The 19,205-nt window shown below is 36.3% G+C and overlaps 1 protein-coding gene across 1 annotated transcript in view; it reads left to right on the forward strand.

Annotated features, from left to right (window-relative positions):
• Positions 1-19,205, forward strand: part of Ser (protein serrate) — a 214,087-nt gene that overhangs the window by 135,603 nt on the left and 59,279 nt on the right. The window contains 3 exon segments of the mRNA XM_077444705.1: positions 13,937-13,991; positions 14,773-15,027; positions 18,469-18,529. Coding sequence (XP_077300831.1) covers positions 13,937-13,991; positions 14,773-15,027; positions 18,469-18,529 — 371 coding nt within the window.

The raw sequence follows: 19,205 nt of genomic DNA on the forward strand, positions 1-19,205 counted from the left end.
ACAGTTGATTTAATTTAGCTTACATATTTGTCTGGGAGCCTGCGCTCATCATTACTTTCCTAATTGAATGTGATTTATTAGTGGAATTTTGATCTTATCTCTTCCATTTGGGCCTCACAGTGATATTTTGTATTTGCAGCTGGTTCTTATATGTACATATATTGGTACTTGCTGTATATACAAAACATCCCCTACTTTGTATTTTATTATTTGATATTTTTATTTTATCAGCTATTATTATAATGCTTTAGTCTTTTATGTATGTAGGTATATATTTTTATTTTCTCATCTCTATGTATTTTTTCGACCATTGTGGCGCATTAGGGACTCCTATAATACCACAATGGCCCAAACTTAAACTTAAATAAATAAGTTCATACATGCATGCCGATAAATAATTATCCAGATATTTTCAATTTGCAATTAGCATTGAGAAAAATCGAATACATTTTTCGATTACGCCTTGATTTAAAATCTACATACCACCTCCTCTCAACCGGAAAACAAATACTTTACTAACAACATAAGATGTACCTTATCTTATTTATGTCTTATAAATTATAAGACTTAAAAATTAAACTCTTATACTGATCAAAAGCTATTTTTACCATAATTATGCTTTTTAGAGTTCCAGGATTTTATGTTTTGTCACTTAATTTAGAGCAGACTAATTATTCAATGCGCAGTGCATTTAGTAATTCACTCTATTAATGTCACTGTATGCTTGCCAGGCAGCAAAAAGTCTTGATCTTAAACAAATTATTGGCAATACCTTTAATCCTGAGGATCACTACCTCCATTGGTATTCCAATAAGGAATGTGGATGCTCCAGAATATCTGTCTCCAAAACTTTCTGCGCCAAGTGACAATTACATACATACATAGGTTATGATTTGGCCAAAATACTTCAATAGTAGGCCACGAATATAACTTTATTTCATGTATAAGTGAATTGAAAGCGTATGTGAGATAGTATAAAAACTTGTAGTATTAAATTGATATGAGATGAGAGTAATATAAGTAACTGTTATTATTGATTAACTATTTAGTCTTGTGAGTTTGAAATATGTGTTTGGATAGCTATCTGTCATCGCTTCAATCTGACACACGATTCTAAACTCTTCTAGTTCATGTCGGAGACATTAGCTTACTTAAATATTAGCTAACCGCCGTATTTTGGTATCAAAGCGACCTAAAGAGTGGAAGTGGTTCAAAATCAGATCACAATTTTTTGACAGGCAGGAATGTCGCTGAACTAACATAGTGAAACTATAAATATAAAATAAAATCTAAGTAACCTTTAGGTATTCAAATCCTGTTCTTTAGTTAGTGCGATTAGTTAATACGAGTCATGATATTTGCAGCATTGAATCAGCAAGCAATAAGAGCCTGGGAAACCTTGCTTTCATGCATTATTACAAAACGCCTATTGATAAATGTGACCTTAAATGATTTATCGCATTTTATTAATAATAACAGCCGTGGACCATTGTAAAGCAGCCACATAAATTAACACGGAACGATTTGCGCCGACATATAAACGCCGGTAGGCCTCGCGCAGCGCTCTCCGCTAAGCGAGACACGTACGTGTTAATCGAGATAGTATCTGTATGAAGGCGGAAAAATCGACTTAATGTTTCAATGTGGCGTGAGAACTGAGCGTTTCTCCAGTAGGAAAATTGGTTCTGGGCCGAGCCGGTTTGTGCACGAGCCCAGTGTGCATACTTAGCGCAACTTCACGTCATTCAACTATCAATCTTGCACGTTATGCAAAAATATGTAGACGTTAACAGTGAGAGAACTCTAATAAATCACTCTTTCGCGTTGCTCTGACGTATGTATGCATTTTATGCGTACGTAAACCGTCGGAACTTTAATAGAGTTGCTTCAAAGTGGAAAGTTTTAGAAGCGCTGGGCTACTTGGATGACAAAGTCGTGCCAATTTTGTCGTGATGGAAAATACACAATTCGTTTTCAATTGAATGAATCGTCCGCAATCTCAACACGGCGAATTCGATCGCTAAATAGCTTAATTCAATCGAACTGTTTTTGTTTCCATATTCTAGGTGGTTTGACCTCTTTATTCAATTTGCCAAACGCTCTACATTCCGTATGATAGGATCATCATCATTTGCAATTTCGTCATCATACACTCGTAGATGATTGCCTCTGGAATACGCTTCAATTCTGAGATTACTTCCTCCACACATCATTTGTAGGCAATCTCTTGGGTACCATTCGGGTAATTCTCTCATACGTACATGTGTATTTTTTCAATTCTTTTGCCATTTCAATATCTTCATTTGTTCTTCTGCTAAAAAAACTTCCATACTTGTAATTTACATATACATATTTTTGTGAATTAACAATTAAGAGTAGTGGGTATGCAACGTTTCATAACACTTTCAACAACATAAATCAAATTCACTCTTCCGTACATAAAAAAAAATCTTTTCTGTTTGCTAGATTATCACCTTTCGAATTCCAAAACATGCCCTAAAATACCACATGTAACATATTAGCAAGATAGGACTTGGACTATTTTACACTCTCTTCACATTTATCTTTCTTTTAGTCGTTTCAAACCACTATCTTAGCTAATCAATAGTATTCAATCATGTGTTTCGCATTATGTCTCTCTTTATTTGACCAAACATACAAAATTCCACACTTATCTCAGTACTTTGGACTTTATGCAAAAATTTGGCATGCAATGTCTAAGTTTAGCAACCACATGTCATTGCTAGAAAAACACATTGATCAAAAACTTTTTAAATGAAACTACTTGTCACAGTAATACAAGTTTTAAATACGTCGAGAGAGAAAAATAATGAATCGCGTCGCCTTATTTAGAAACCAAAAATTATAGAAGTAGGAAAACGTTCCTGCTCTTTCTTCATACATATGTACATACATACAATGTATAATATCTAACCAGCAACGTGGACTAGTGGTTGGCATATATGCTTTCGAACAGTGGTCACGGTTTGATTCTCACTAGTAGCTACTGGCCAAACCTTGTTTTGTGTTTGGAAGAATAAAATAAAATTTAAAAAATAAACTGATCGTGTTTTGGACAGCATCTTCTGGTTGAAAAGTCAGCGCACGCCACTGATATGTATAAGTATTAAATTATTAAGGGTTTTAAAACAATGTATTATTTTAAAAAGTTCATTTAAAATCACGCGTTTGTTTGTTTTAATAATAAAACATTCATAACAACGTATAAATATACTATTTTCCAACAAAACGATTCATCTCACGCCTACTTTTACGATAATTTGCTAATTAAACAATAACCATAATACGCACTCACCGAGCACAGTTATTAAACGAACAAACGATCCATAAAACGAACCTCGATAATTAAATCCTCCAGAGATTTTATGCGTCTCGCAAATCCATGCGAACAATTAAATATGTAAGAGCATCCTCAACGAACGAGAAACAAACCGAATAAATACAAGAAACAAAAAAACAACGACTAAACTCGATAGTATCACGCCATATTGACCCGCTAATTGCACAGGCTACTCGCGCCGAAAACAAAATCAAAAAGTCGAAATCATTCGTCGAAAAAAAACAAAAATGTTGACCCCACCGCCACAAAAGGATGATGAATAGACCAAGGAGTCGTCGAGATCTCGTATGATCTCGTCGCTGCACCTCGGCTCAATTATTGGTGCCCCTTTGTGGGCAACCGTCGGAGCCAATGCTGTGTAATTTTACTGCTGGGGAATTATGTTTGATTGCTATATACCCAGTTATTACGGATACGTTTAATTCTAAGAAATTGATAGATACACCACCACCTATCCGTCTCTTCTACCTGCTCTTCGTCCTCCTGATTTTTCTCCTCCGCTGCGTAGCATGACTCTCACAAAACTTCTGTTGTCGGTGCCTACTTACTTGTCTCAAATTGGATCGTATACGTGCGGTTTCTGCTATCGTTTTGTTAAAAAAATATGTTAAAATTTTAACCGCGTTTAATTTTTAAGGTAGCGTGGTTTGTAACGAGCAATGTGTGAAATCTTTTGGGTCTGAATGAAGGTAGCAGAATTTACTTTAAATTTTTATTTAAAATTATTCCAAATATATGTAGAATTGAGCTCCTGTTCTGTATTTTATATATATTGTAGTACTAATAAATGGCCTATATGTATATATTGTAGTAGTAATAAATGGGTAGTTAGAACAATTAACATTTAAAGTTGCACAATCTTTTTTAGTTTTCTTAACTCGGCTATTATTAATGTTAAATATTTAGCTCTTAGTCTTCTTTTTGAAACTGCACACTTACTTTTTCAATAAATTGTGGTCGGTGAGAGTAATCGACATTTAGAAGTAAAACTTCGCTATGCACAATCCACTACATACACATCGAAGCGAGAGGTGGAGAGGGTTTGTTTGTTTGACTTTCCGCCCCTCACTCGTATTGTCAGATTTTAATTGTTTTAACAGCTATAACTTTATCAATTTCTCACTTTATCTTATAATATAAGCATTATAGACTCTCATTATCTCTCATATATAGTTTTACTTTACTAAAGGTTGATCCATTGATCATCGAGCTTCTAGAACGCATATATCATATTAACATGTATGTACATACTATGCCTATATGCTGTCAAGTGTTTGTAATTTCTTCGCCACACTTTACACCCACACTTTCGAATGAATCCAAAGACCTACTGACCGAAAATCTCGTATGCATTTTTGTACACATACGACATGCATTATATTCAATTTGAAGCCTGCATATTACATAACATATTCATCGCCATCAGCAATTCGCCGGGCCGGTCATAAATTAATATATACATATGTATATAAATCTCTCGTCGAACCGATCGATTACATTGTTTTAACGGCGTTTAGTTTCATCGCTGACACGACATCCATCATCATCATCAGCGTCGTCGTTCGGAGGTGTTTACACAATAATTGTCGTATAGAAGAGGAGGAGGAGGAGGAGGAGGCGCCTCGGTATGCGAACCGGCCCCGGTAATTACGGCAATTTGACCAATTACCCCGAAGCCGAGAGTTTAACTTTATCGAAGGTATTCAGAGCTTCGACGGCAGACGACGACTATTAACGACGCACGACCCTCTCTTATCTCAACAAGAAGTCCACACTAGCCAGCTAATTAAGATGTTTCGCTCGAATCGGAAATTCGTTTTGATTTTCCCAACCGACCAACGGTGAAACCAGTCGGAAACCTTCTCTATACCCGCGTCTTTCACTTGTATGTTCAATGAAGCACTTTCTTAATGTAATCAGATTCGAACGATGCGTACATAGTTTTCAAAGCAGTCCTAGAAACCATTGACTTTATATGATATCGCGCTTTTGTTCGCTTTGCCACATCTTCAAAACTTTTCCCTTACAGTTATGTATGTAGCTGTCTTTTGATTCGATGCATTATAATAATGGCGACCCGACAAAACCGCGCGGGACAAAATCGCTTGGAGGAAACCGCGCAACGCATATATAAACAAATATAGTAAGCAAGGAAATAATTACATTATAAAATATAGAGTGAAAAAAGAAAAAGTTATAGGCGTATAAACAATTAAAATCTGACATGGCCAGATGGCGGTGAAAAGTAAGAAGAGGCTCAAAACACGCTCGATAAACGTCAGGAAGAAATACGAGGAAGTATTTTCAAACGTGTCTAATACGATATTTTTTCACCATCGTAATGGCGGATGACACTTCCACTTATATTGATGACCAAACCGAGTAAAATGGCAAAGTATAAAAGCGATCGAATAAGAGCCAAATGTTTTCTTGACTAGTGATCGTAAGTGAATGTACGAAGAGGTTAGTAAAAAATAAGTAATATTAATATTAAAAACAGGTCTAATTTTAAATAAAAATCCGATAGAACGCAGTAATGATGAAATAAGAATAGTTTATTTATTTTGAAAGTACACATTTCTTATTCATATTTTTTCCTATAGAGTAAAGAAAGAAATGCTTTTTGCACTTTTTCTATCAACGGAGAGTGATTTGCTTCATGCAATTTCCACACAATAGCATTATACTCGTCGAAAATACCCAAGTTTGACCATCAGCAGTATAGATTATACTCGGTACTTAGTATCAACACAACCACCGAGCCACGCTGCTGGCATAATCTTATTGCATCCTAAATTATACATTAGAAAATTTTGGAAAAGCTAAGAGACTGGATTCGAAAAGCTATGTACATACAAAAGCGCTTAAGCAACGCCGGGCATGTATGCTTGTCCACCATTCATATCCGCAGTTTTCAAAATAAAACAACCAATTATGTTTTGGAACATACAAAAACATCTGGGAAATGCTGGACAAGTGTGTTTATGTTAATGTTTTTAATGTAAAACTGCCAATTTTGGTATCATACTCGTATACCCTGCGTGTGGTTGAAAAATGCCCGAGCACTTGTGCTTTGTAATGAAGGCTTTATCCCGAACTTTCGCCTGCTCGAGTAACGCCATATGAAACTTGGAATCGCCCGGCGTTGCCAGGCAACTAGTATAAGTATAATAATTATGAAAATACACTTCAAACATTTTATAAATCTCTTATGAACTTTCTCATTGGACAAAATTGGCGAGATCGTTTTCCGCAGCGCGTCTCGTAGTTAATGGAACGAGACCATCGAGAGTGGCGGGCCGTCAGATCGAATGGATTGCGATTCGCAAGAGACTCTGTCGACCTCTGGCTCCAGAGGCCACCTTATCGTCGGATTCGATCTTGAAAATGTTTGAGCGCTGTTTTTGTACACCCGCTCCGTATTTATTACGGCAAAGCTTCGTATCGCTGTTCCCGTGTAAAGTCGTGTTCTCCGCGGTCTCAAGACCTGGTTCCTAGGACCTAAAACACTTCAATATATCGATTTATCCATTTAGCAGTACTAGTAAATAAAAATATAGTATAGGCTTTATTTTTCAACATATGTATGTTCCATTTAAGCTAAAAACACCCTTCCATGCCGTATCTCCACCTTTCTATACCCTTGCGATATAAATCTAATTACTTTCACATATTTCTCACCCTTGTTCACAAGACTGCTTAAACATACGCTAATATGTACGAAAATAATTTAAGGTGGTTTTCATTTAATATATTATCATCTATTCAGCCATTTTCCATCCACTGCTGGATGAAGACCGCTCCAACACGCTTCCATTAGTCTCTGTTTTGCGCAACTATCATCCATCTCATCACACACATTTTCCTAATTTCGTCTACCCATCTTCCCAGCGATCTTCCTTTTACCCTTTTTCATTATCTCGGATGCCATTCTAGCGCTTCTTGTGTCCACCATTTAGCACTTATTTTGTCCATTCTTTCAGCCAAGTGGCCCGCCCATTGCCATTTCAGTCTTTTCACTTCCTGTTTACACTAAACGTGTATTCCTTTTTCTGTCTTTCCTCGTTATTTCAAGCATAAAACGTTCCATACTTTTTATATATACATACATATATTGTATTCATATATAAACACCAGTACGTTTGTTAGCGCCTCAGTTAGAGGGCTTCCAGCTTCGAGAATAAGATTCAATCGACCCGAGATTGAATCCCTTCAGTCAGTGGTTTTGTTAGTTAATATTAACACTTTGCCTGCTAAACATTTTGATATTTAATATTCTGTTAATAAATTAACCAAAGCTAATTCCAAACTGAATTACGTAAGTATCACTATCACAACGGTGGGTACCCGATAAGCCAAGTCTCAAAAGTTTTACGCTCGCATCAATTAATTATAAAATAGCACTCTATGAAACTTTCGTATAGATTTTTGAATGTACGTAACTATTTAGAACGTGAGACTTTCGAATCGATTCAATTTTCAATGCGATTAGATTAATCTGCATCGTGTCAATAATGCCCAACATTTTTTTATAAATATAATATATATCTAGCAGCGTTTAAATATTTGGACGAAGTTTACACAATAGATGTTTTACGATAACTGCTTTTGAATGCAAATTCTTTCATTCTAAGATTCGAGTGTTTTGATTAAATTCAGAACCGGCTCAAAGTGTTCGAAGAATTTATTGGGCGTTCGATTCGATTCCTTCCACAAAATTCAGATTAAATTTTTCCAAATCAATTTTAATCAGAAACACATAAAGTGAATGTTTAGCGTTCTAATTATGAATCGATATAAAAACCTACTTTTGGCTTAAAATAAACATATACCTATCGAATCGACACGCTTAATGTTCATAAATTCGGTTTTCAGATAATAATCAAGCCAACTTTGACACATTTAACTCATTTTCATTCCTCTATGTTAGAATTTTACGATTTTAGATGTACATAATATATGTATGTATATAAATATGCAATAACATGTACGTATGTGTGTATGGATTTATTAATAAAAAAAAGTGGTCGAAGCCTATCAACCTTATAACATACGAAAGTCAAGACCATACATTAAAAATTGAATATATATTGCATTGTCCATCCATATAATACGACCCGCATTAACACATTAAATCCCGCCGTCCTTTTTAATATCGTTTTATCATTACCGATATTATTTTATCATTATTTAGTACCGCTATAATTTCATTCGTGAGAAGGTGTCGTAATTTGCACCCGGACCGAAGATAGGGTTATGGGAGCGATTTTTTTTTAAATATTATTATTATTTACTCTTTCGAACACACAGCGATTCCGAATGTGTGTTTCGCGTGCTCTCGTGTCGGCTGAGTGGCACACGTGACAGCCTCGTCACTCACGCCGCACATACGAGAGACTTCGAATCCGAATCGTGACTCGGAAAATGTTCCGGAATTCACGAAGCGATGCACATGGCAACCCTAAAAACGTTCTAAATAAAACATTCCAAATTCTAATGCAAATAAAAACCAATCGAAAAACCGTACGAGAGATTTCGCAGCGCTTGCAAATAGTACAACTTGTAAGCCGCTCTCCGGATTATACAGAGGAAATTCAAATATTTTATATTTCAACTATAGTCTTTATATTTCAACATAAACTATTAAAAATAAATAATATTAATAATAAATAAAAATATTAATAAATAATAATAATAAGAAAGTTAATTTATTTTGGTCGGCGAGCGTAAATAAGAAAACGCAGCAGCAAAAAATTCGACAATATTTCATCCATAGTTCACCAGTATAGAGGCTAGTATGATACATAAGGACATAAATAATTGTCTCTTTACCTCTATACTGGAGTGGTAATACCGTCTTGCTAGCATATTTACTCTTACACATACATATGTTTCATTTAAGTCAAAAATGATTTTTCGTGCGGTATTCCTATCATTAAAACCTCCTGTTATAGAGATAGGTCTTTTTTTAATTCTAACCGTTTCACGTAATGACTTCATCACACTTCGCAATGAAAGCTTTTTAGATTTAGCTTATCTTTTACAATGATTTCATTGGTTTAAAAGTATAATTTGCACTGCAGGTACTTTAAACGACATTTAATGCTGGGAGTGGAGAGCTTTCTCCCCACTCAATAATGGTTCTACGAATCAATCTGTGGACTACCTTCTACAGGAAGTACAATAGATTCAATCGATCCTAAATTGGAACCCTCCAATTGCGAATCTATCCATTGTAGTTGAACACGATTACACCACACATCGCATTGAAAGCTTGTTTAGGTTTAATTTATATATTAGAATGATCTAAATGGTATATTTGTCATTTTAGTCTTAAGTCATTTGCACTGTCATTCGATGCAAATACGCAAAGATACTTCGCTAATACCACGATGACGTTTGATGCCGGAATTGGGGAGCTTTTTCTCGACTTAATAATGATACGCGTAAGTCGGAAGGTGTCCTTCTTCGAAAAGAAGATTCAATCGAACCTACATAGATTGAAACGCTTCACTCTCCAGAATTTAACCATCAATTTTGCACGATAAATTCAGCACTGAATGAAAAACTTATAAATTCTGCTAATCTCAACAGCATGGGTCCTTTCTTCAAAGACTCAAGTTGACATTCAACTGCGACTGTTATCTTTGGTGATCCTTCATCTCTCACTAAAACCATTGATCAATTCATAACGTATGGTCTTTGATTGTGTGACAACTTTTATACATATATAACTAAATGTAGCATTTTGTTTACGAATAGTACCCACTTTTCATGAACTTTTTGAACGTCCTGCATATACATATGTACATGCTTGGGTCACAAGTTCACGGTGAATATCTAGCTGGATGCTTCTTCTGTCGGTATCTTCTCTTCGGTCTTTGGCTGGTCATCGTGCAGACATATCTGGCCAAGCATTCGAGTCATTCTCCAGTGCTAAACAATGGTCTTGCGTAATCGACTTGGACTCACTAACACCAAACATGATTTACAATGCGGCTTCGCTTCTTATTAAATGCAGTTTAGCGTTGGATAACGGTGAATCAAATATTTATCGGTTCAACTCTGCTGTTTTATATATACATACATCCATTCAATGTATCTCATTTGACTTGAGTTGGGTATAAAGGATCCAATTTGATCTAGAATTTTGACCATCGAAACTTCATCAATGCTTAGAACAGTACAATACAGCAGTTTAACATAATACGATTCAATTTCATACTTTGCTTTTCCATTATGAGCAATGATTCAAGGAGTTGCTAGTGTCAGTAATATTTTTGGATTGTAAAAAATCTCATAGATATCAAAGGCGACATAAACGAAGTATCTCAACTTCAGTATCGCTTAAAAGATGTAACTTGGTAGATCACATCGTTGAATTATATATGTAATACAAATCCACTTCTCGATTTGATCGAAATACTTACTTACATGCATACATGCATTATATAATTCAATTGTATGCCAATAAATGAATAAACGATAGATATAAATGCGACTATAAAACAATAAATTTTCATAGCTTTCTTATTACGATTATCAATTACCTTTCTTATTGACGATTATTTTACTATCGAATGATGTAACTGTAAAGTCGATTGCTTGAATGTTTACCATCGAACATCATAGCAATTTAATAGCGAACGACATAAAGGTGTGGTCGAACAGAATCGAACGTCAGTTAACTACCAAAAATCGACAGATATCGACCAGTCGGTAGAAGTTAAAAAAAAAAAAAACACCACATAAATAAATCAAACGCACAAATTCTCAATCGGTGCGCGTTTAACTGTAGCCGTTTAGTAATTTATCGAAACGCGCGTTAAAAAGCTACGCTTACCGACCGCCTTTATAATTCCGCCTATTAATACGTCAAGATATCAAATTGACCTTATTAATCACTGGCCAAGTATATATGTACATATATGTATAGTAGTAGTAGGCAGGCAAGCGGATGGAAAAAATGATCTCAGCATCCGATAAAGCAAGTGTCGTCGCCAGCGAAACTATCTCGGCGAAAAATTCATTCATAAATCTCTTTTTACCGTTCGGATGTGTTGCGGCGCAAACTGATCTCGTTTCAACGACTCAAATTTAAATTATTGAGAGTTCAGATATGGCCCGAGGATAACCCGAGGCTTTATGGATGAGCGGAATGCTGGAGACATTTTTATTTAATGTTCAAATGATTCTATTACCTACTGTGTATTGTATGTATATGTATATCATTTTAATGATTCATCGGGTTTTGTACACTATTACTAAAATTTTGGCTTGGGAGACGCCTGGTGTTTTTACTTTATCTATAACCAACAGCATAGATTAGTAGTTAGCATGTAATGCTATAGACAAGTGGTCACAGGTTCAATCATAGCCCGGTGCTGCTGGATATGTCACTCCAGGTAGATCGTTTCATATCAGAGTTTGTCAATTTATCGGATTATCATTGAAATGGTTCCAACAAATTGGCAACCTTGACCCTTTTCTGGCAAATTTTAATTTGTTTTAGCATCTCGACTTCGCTAATTTGTAAAAAGAAAATGCAAAATTGTCAAATTTTTCCATAGCTGTCTCCATGACGCTCTCTAAAAATTACTCCATACATTTTTTATCGATGTTTATAATTAAGCCTTCCTGATATAATAATAAAAACATGAAGTATCAATAGATGAAGTATGTATGTACTGTGATCGGAAGAAAATTCGTCCTCGAGATTGTGACTGGTTGGTTTTTTGCAAATAGTTCAACAAAAGAGATGTAATTTTGGATGTTAGCATATATTAAATGGTTACTAAGAAGCAGTGGCAAAAGGTGACAACTTTTAAGATTACAAAGCTATCATACATATGTTGATATATTATGTATATATAGATCGTGCGTTCAAACCCCGACCAGAATTGAATGTCCTCTATCTATCTCTCACAAATATGTACAACTATTTAATGCGAATTTTCTGATTGTACCCTAAATTTAATCCTAGATGGGACTTGAAATGAATCGGAGTATTTTGGGGGATATTTTTCCAGCTTTCGTCTGCCCCAGCAACGCCAGGCATCAAATCCGGCTATTGCCTGTTTAGTATTAAAATCCATAACTACCGAATCTAACCTCCGATTAGAATAACTTCCCACGCAATTGTCGCCTGTTTTGTTAACAAACAGTCATCGTGCTACATGTGTACAGTTGGGTTCGAATTTAAAATCACAATACCTTTTTGATAGCGATCAGATCAAGAGCAGAGTCTCTTTCTCTCGCCGATCGTTTCTCATTTCGAGATGCGATCGGTTACCATCGTCTTAGCTAATAAACCGGTGCATCTGCCACGGGAGTGATATCTGGCACCATCATCTTCCCATTTGTGTCCGAGAGGCTATTATGACTCGGCTGTGATGGACACGAATACATTTCGTTTTTGTTGTTTTTGTTCTTTGTTGTTCGCCAACAATGTCCCGTGACCCCAAACACGCCAAGCCAAAGCTCTAAGATCAAATTTGAATAACGACACTTGCTAAAACTTAGACAGTACAGTCTTAACTTATAGGGTATGTGCTTGAATGTACATATTATATACTCTCCGAAAATTTTACCTCTTTTATTTCTATGTATTCATTGTATTTATATCTAAGTTCAAACCTATACGATTAATATGAGGAAAACCTGACGAGGAAAACTTCTCGATTACGAAGTCGTAGTGACTCATGTTTCAGCACTGAAAATTTTGATTTGTTCTATTAGTCAAAACTTTACTGTAAGAATATGGTACTTTGGATTTGTAATTGTAACTACCATCAAATTGGACAAATCTCTTATAACTTAAGTAAGTACTTAAGTATTATTTATAAGTACTTTTCTGACATGTTTATAATAATATGTATGTAATACTTTTATCACTGCCCGGCGTCATTCTGGTGGTTGAAAATTAAACAATCTTTTCATAACCAATCTACTTACTGTCTAAGTCAGAATACAATGAGATATATATGTACGTAAGATCTTACAAATTTGGGTGTCTTCAGTCGAAAGATGTGCATTTGCATACATACAAACATTAAACTTTATACATTAAATTGATACTTCTAAAGCACTTTTACCTCTTTATGCTAAGACAAACTTCACCAAGTAGATTTTGCAGACCAAATCATAAGACTATTAGACTCTGAAATAAAGTTCGTTTTAACTACAATTCAATATGCTTTCGACTGTGTGGTCATGGTTTATATTCCTGTCTTTGTTACCGGCCAGACTTTGGATACGTGACTACAAGGTCGATCGTTTCCTTTCAGAGTTTGCCAATTTATCTGATATCATTGGAAACGGTTCCAACAAATTGGCAATCCTGTCTTATTTCTCACAAAATTCGAGCTTACAGCATTTCATAATTTGTTGATATTTAAAAATGCTGCAAAAATTAGTCCATACATGTCTCTATGATGTTTGATGATCGATGTTTGTAATTGGCCTTTAATATTACTAATGTATAATTATTAGCAGCAGGTAAATAAAAATACCTGCTGCTAATAAGCTGCTTCTTAAAAATGACCAAATAATAAATATACATTTTTTTATTTACAGAAATCCTTCACACTGATCCTGCAAGCTTTCGATGACTTCAATTCAACAGATCCAGGTGAGCTTTATTTATATAAACCGACGTTAATTTATATACCCCGGTGCGAATCTCCCTTTCTGATCGTGATTTCGATCTCTCTTTATCGACTTTTGCCAACTCGTTCACATCCCCCGAAAGGATATGTTTGCATTTTTACGACCTTCATCGCCGTGTTCACTGATTTTATGCATTTATTTATCGTATTTGAAAGTTACAGAGCCAACGACGCTAAACCATATTAATGCACGTGCTTCGAGAACTTGTTCCGAGGAGCATACAAATTTTCGCACTTGCTTCAACGAAACCTGCAAATGAGTCAAACGCCGAATTCACGCCGTAATATAAATCAGCGGCGAAGAGTTGAACGACCCAAATGTTATTTTAAAATCTTCACCCAGATTATAGAGATCAATTAATGAGATTCGCGCGGTGTTTTTTCGGTGATTTTTGAAAGTCTCGCCTAAGCTCTGATATATTTCGTATAAAAAAATCAATTCTCCATTCACCTGTCAAATGCGCTGTGGGAACTGATCTCGTGCGTAAGTTATATTTTGGCGTTTAAATTTCTCCTGACAGCACAATATTAACATGTTGCTTTAAACCAGTGGTCGGTCAGTTAAATGTAAGTGACCCGTAGGAAAAAAATCGCTGACCCACTCATTAGCTTGAGAAGAAAATTTTTACTATAAATAAGTCTACTTTGAACTCAATCTATATATGCAAACGTTTGTTGCTAATACACTACCCGTAAAGTGATTCATATTTAAATCTAATCTTTAATTTTCTTGTTTATTTTCAGTTGAAGACCACTTGATAGAGCAGGCGTCCTATTCAGGGCTCATAGTTCCATCTTCCACGTGGCACACGCTAGAGTGGCACGGAGAGACGGCACGTGTCGCTTATAGAGTGCGTGTCCGCTGTCAGGCCAATTATTACAATGCCACGTGTACGAAATTGTGCAGACCAAGAAACGACTCGTTCGGACATTATAGTTGTGGAGCCGACGGCGACAAGCAATGCCTGCCAGGATGGAGTGGAACCACCTGTGACAAGCGTAAGTTACCCTCCAATAATACCCTGTCAAAGATGTTACGCTTAAAGCTACCTGACTGCTGTCTTTTAAATGCGGTATTTATGAATGTTTTATGACGTCACATTTTACCATTCCTTGCGATGTTGATATATTTCAATAGTGCAAGGTCAATTTGAATCCGATTTCTCGTTGGAATCAATGTAAAAGTAGTATTAACCATTCAGAGTAAAACAATACATATGTATAAAAAAATTTATTTATTTGATTTATTATTATATTAAATACATTATAAATTGATAAAGAATAAAAATAACAAATCAATGACCAATGTAACCTGACAGTTTGCCTCAATGCCTCACACCAGTCTTACAAATTAGCGATCATTCATCTCATTCAAATAGACTCGGGTTGAATCTCATGAAACTGACCAGTTCATCAACATGACAATCAAACAGGTCCAAATGCTCATCTACCACATTAAGGAACGAGATGGCCCTTACAAGAGACGAGTTATTGAAAGCGGACGTTTTCGCAGCAATAGGTTGGAAAAGTCGACGATGACGCAAAGCTCGACCGCATTCAGGCGCCCAAAATTTAAGCTCCGATAAAATCGAACGTTTGTCAATAATTCCTTTTAATACTCCAAAGAAGTATTTGGAAATGTCAATAATTCTTCTCGAAGATAGTGAGTCAAAGCCTAGGACACCTAGGACAATAAATAGGGGTAATATTTATATTTCCTCATGTAAAGGTATCGAAGAAACTTTTTTGAACTCTTTCTATCAAGAGAGAGAATTTAATTTCAGTGAGACTTCAAATTATAGACCCAAACTCTAATATTCTCCGGACAAGCGAACAATAAAGCAACACCATAATACTTGGATTTTGGCAGTAGTGAGCATTGCGCAAAACAAATCCAAGCATTTTATCTGTACACGAGTCGAAATAAGCATATATCTGTAATATGAGTCGAAAATTTGAAGTCACTCCACAGTTGAGTCGGCTCTCGATAACTGATAGTTTCGAAGACTGTAAGATAACTCAATAGGGGACAGAGACCTTGAAAAGGAAATAACATGGCTTTGTCAAGCTGAGCGGTAGATTATTATAAATAGACCATTCAGATAGCAATTTTAAGTCATCCTGCAATTCTTCACAGTCGGAATGACAACTGATTGTTCTAAAAATCTTCAAGTCATCTGCAAAAAGGAGAAATCCAGAGTGATTGATAGACTTACCAATATTATTAACAAGCAAAAGGAACAACAATGAACCTAGGTTATTTACTTGATATTTTTGGTTACCGACCTTCAAACTCTAACAAAATGACAAATGTAGTGACCTTTTAAAAGAACCACCCGTGAATAACCCACACCAGTTTCCTCCGTCAAAGACATACCAAACACGGTAAAGTTCACATCAGCATGCAAAGACTTAATCTGAGAATCTTTGCTCGTGTGCACATTTGAGTATTCTCTGCAGAAACATATGCACGACAGATTAGATCGAGGCACTCGCTTGTATAGATCACCAATCACCACCACACGACACGACATGATCTCTCTACAGGACCAGAGACAGGGGGAGGGCATGACGACCTTCCAACCCCGATACCACCCGAGAGCGAGATGGAAATCTTCTTCCAATCTGCCCGTTGTATCTCCACGAATATTGAATGATTCCCGCCCCTCTAATGAGCTTGATTTACAGCCGGTGTTCGGTGGCTGGAAATATTCACCTTGGTGTTGAATTAATTCCGCGTTTGTCCAAAGGGCGAGAGTCGTGACCGTGCTTGGCGCGACTCATTACTCGATCCCGATACGGCACATTCGGCTTGTCCGGTTTTGGTCTTCCGCATTTAACATTGGTGGAATCTGCCCGGCGTCGTAGAAAAATCTCGCAGAAGGAGGTTTCCGTTTGAATGTATTGTTAAGAGTACTCCTAGGAGAAGCTTTGTTTCACAGCACATAGCTCTTCAAGTACAAGACTTATCTTCCAACTTTTAACCGAACTGGACTACATCTGAATTGTAAAGAAAACATATTATAGAACTCCTTCTTACTCTAGTTACCACTATTCTCAAGTATATTCTCATTCCTGGAGAGATTCCTAAACGTACATATGTACCTATGTATCTTGTCTTATTTCTATCGATCTACCTTTGCTCAAATTTAAATGCTTTATATCTGGATCAAAACCAAAGACCTATGTATGAAAGTGTCTCAAGATTCTTCAAAAAACATTTGAAACATGTGAGTTATACATTCTGCAACATTCCAAGATATCCTCATAACGTATCAATGCTATATTGTCATGTCACGAAATTCTTCATCACAAGAAAAGGCGGTTCCTGTAAGTGCAATTCACCAAAGTCTAAAATTTGCTATTATTTTCCTCCGGAATGGATCGAGATTAGAAATTCTACTTCTAAATCAAACCTCATCTTATATGTACATATACATATTTATTTTCAACTTTTCACATATTTCTTTTAAACTTTTTTGGATCCTTTTCAACAATCCTTTTTGATATAAATTTAAACATATCACTATTTCAGGCTCTTAATTCTGAAATATAGTATCCAATATTAAATTAAAACCCGCTTTAAAAGTTAAAGAATTCGACCCTTAAAGCCATCAACATGAGACCACCATCCCCCCAAACGAATGCAGTCTGATAGACCCTTTCGTCGGAGAACGAAACGGCTGTCCAGCAATATTGCACAAGAACAACCGCACATCACTACTCTATCCAAACCAATATAATCAGAGCAACTATAAACAATATATGTATGTAAATGTTGATCCAAATGTCTATATAATCAAAACACATGCACAAAAGGTATACACCATCGACGCATACCCTTGTCATTTTGAAACGCGAACCCATTCCGAAGTTAATCTCATTGTAGTACACCATTGTTATGCATACAATGAACTTATCGCGATCGGTTCTTGATTATAATATAACAACAGCATAAACGATACGAGCCGAGCTGAGTAGAGCGTTGTTGCGGATCGTCCATTAATCAGTCCGTGTCCTTTTGCGGCCGCCTCAACTTACCACGGCGTTTTGTTTACGAGGAGGCGGTAATTGCCTGTCATGTGGAGCTGCCACTGACACAGCGCCGCCTTCGACAACAACCACCATCATCAACTCCCACAAATACTACCAACGACTCTCCAGATCTATCTGATACGTGTGGATACTTCCGCGATAAATCTAACATCAAATAACCCCGCTTTCTTCCTCGGGGTTGGACGATATGAAATCTAGTGTCTCGAGTCTCATATAGTCACGTGATGAATGTTGTTTTTACTCGATTTTGGTATTTTCTGTCAAAATCTTCTACATGTACTTAGTTATACTTAGTTAAGAAGATATTGTGTCTGTGTTAGTGTTAAGTTGTATAGACCTTACAGTTACAGTATAAATAACGATGCATTTAATTTGATTTTTCAGAGGTTTGCAAGCCGGGATGCCATCCGGTCCACGGCAAGTGCGACAGACCCGGAGAATGCGAGTGAGTACCCACGTCACAGTACGATTCAATTAAATAATAGCTGTATAAATTGAAACGTGTACGGGACCGTTTACACTTCAGAAGTGTAAAATGCAATGGAACGTCGACTCATGTTCCGAGTGGACAATTGTGGAGATGCTTTCGATACGTGCACGTACGTATGCGCACGACCGAAACGTTTAAACGTCCCTCCACTCTATGGAGAGTGTTGTTCCTCGGACAAAAGGAATTAATTACGGCCGGGGTTAAATATACGTGCACTCGAATGCCACGGCTTAATTGAATGTTTAGTGCGGAATTATGCTGGCTATTCCTGTGCATCTCCCGAGAGGAAAGACTTTGTGCAATGCGCGCCGTGTGCACTGTCACCGAGACGTGCAATGCAAATCTATTGACATTATGCAAACTGTGGCATACATTGTTGGCATATCAAATCTGCATTTAATCGGCGTACGCCTTTGTCTACCCTGTTTTCTTTTACGTGTGTCCTACATGTGCTCTCAGCAACAGTGGTCGGTTTCTGAGAATGGGTTTGAATGCTACCCGCTCGTTGATGTTTCTTGTGAAACTTTATGTGAGCTTTTCTTTCTATGAATTGTATGAAAAAATACTATCAAATAAATATACAGTAATATAAGTGTTTTATATAATGACGAATATTTTGTTCTTTTGGAAA

The sequence above is a fragment of the Arctopsyche grandis genome, chromosome 13, assembly GCF_051622035.1.
Source record: "Arctopsyche grandis isolate Sample6627 chromosome 13, ASM5162203v2, whole genome shotgun sequence".
Lineage (NCBI taxonomy): Eukaryota > Metazoa > Arthropoda > Insecta > Trichoptera > Hydropsychidae > Arctopsyche > Arctopsyche grandis.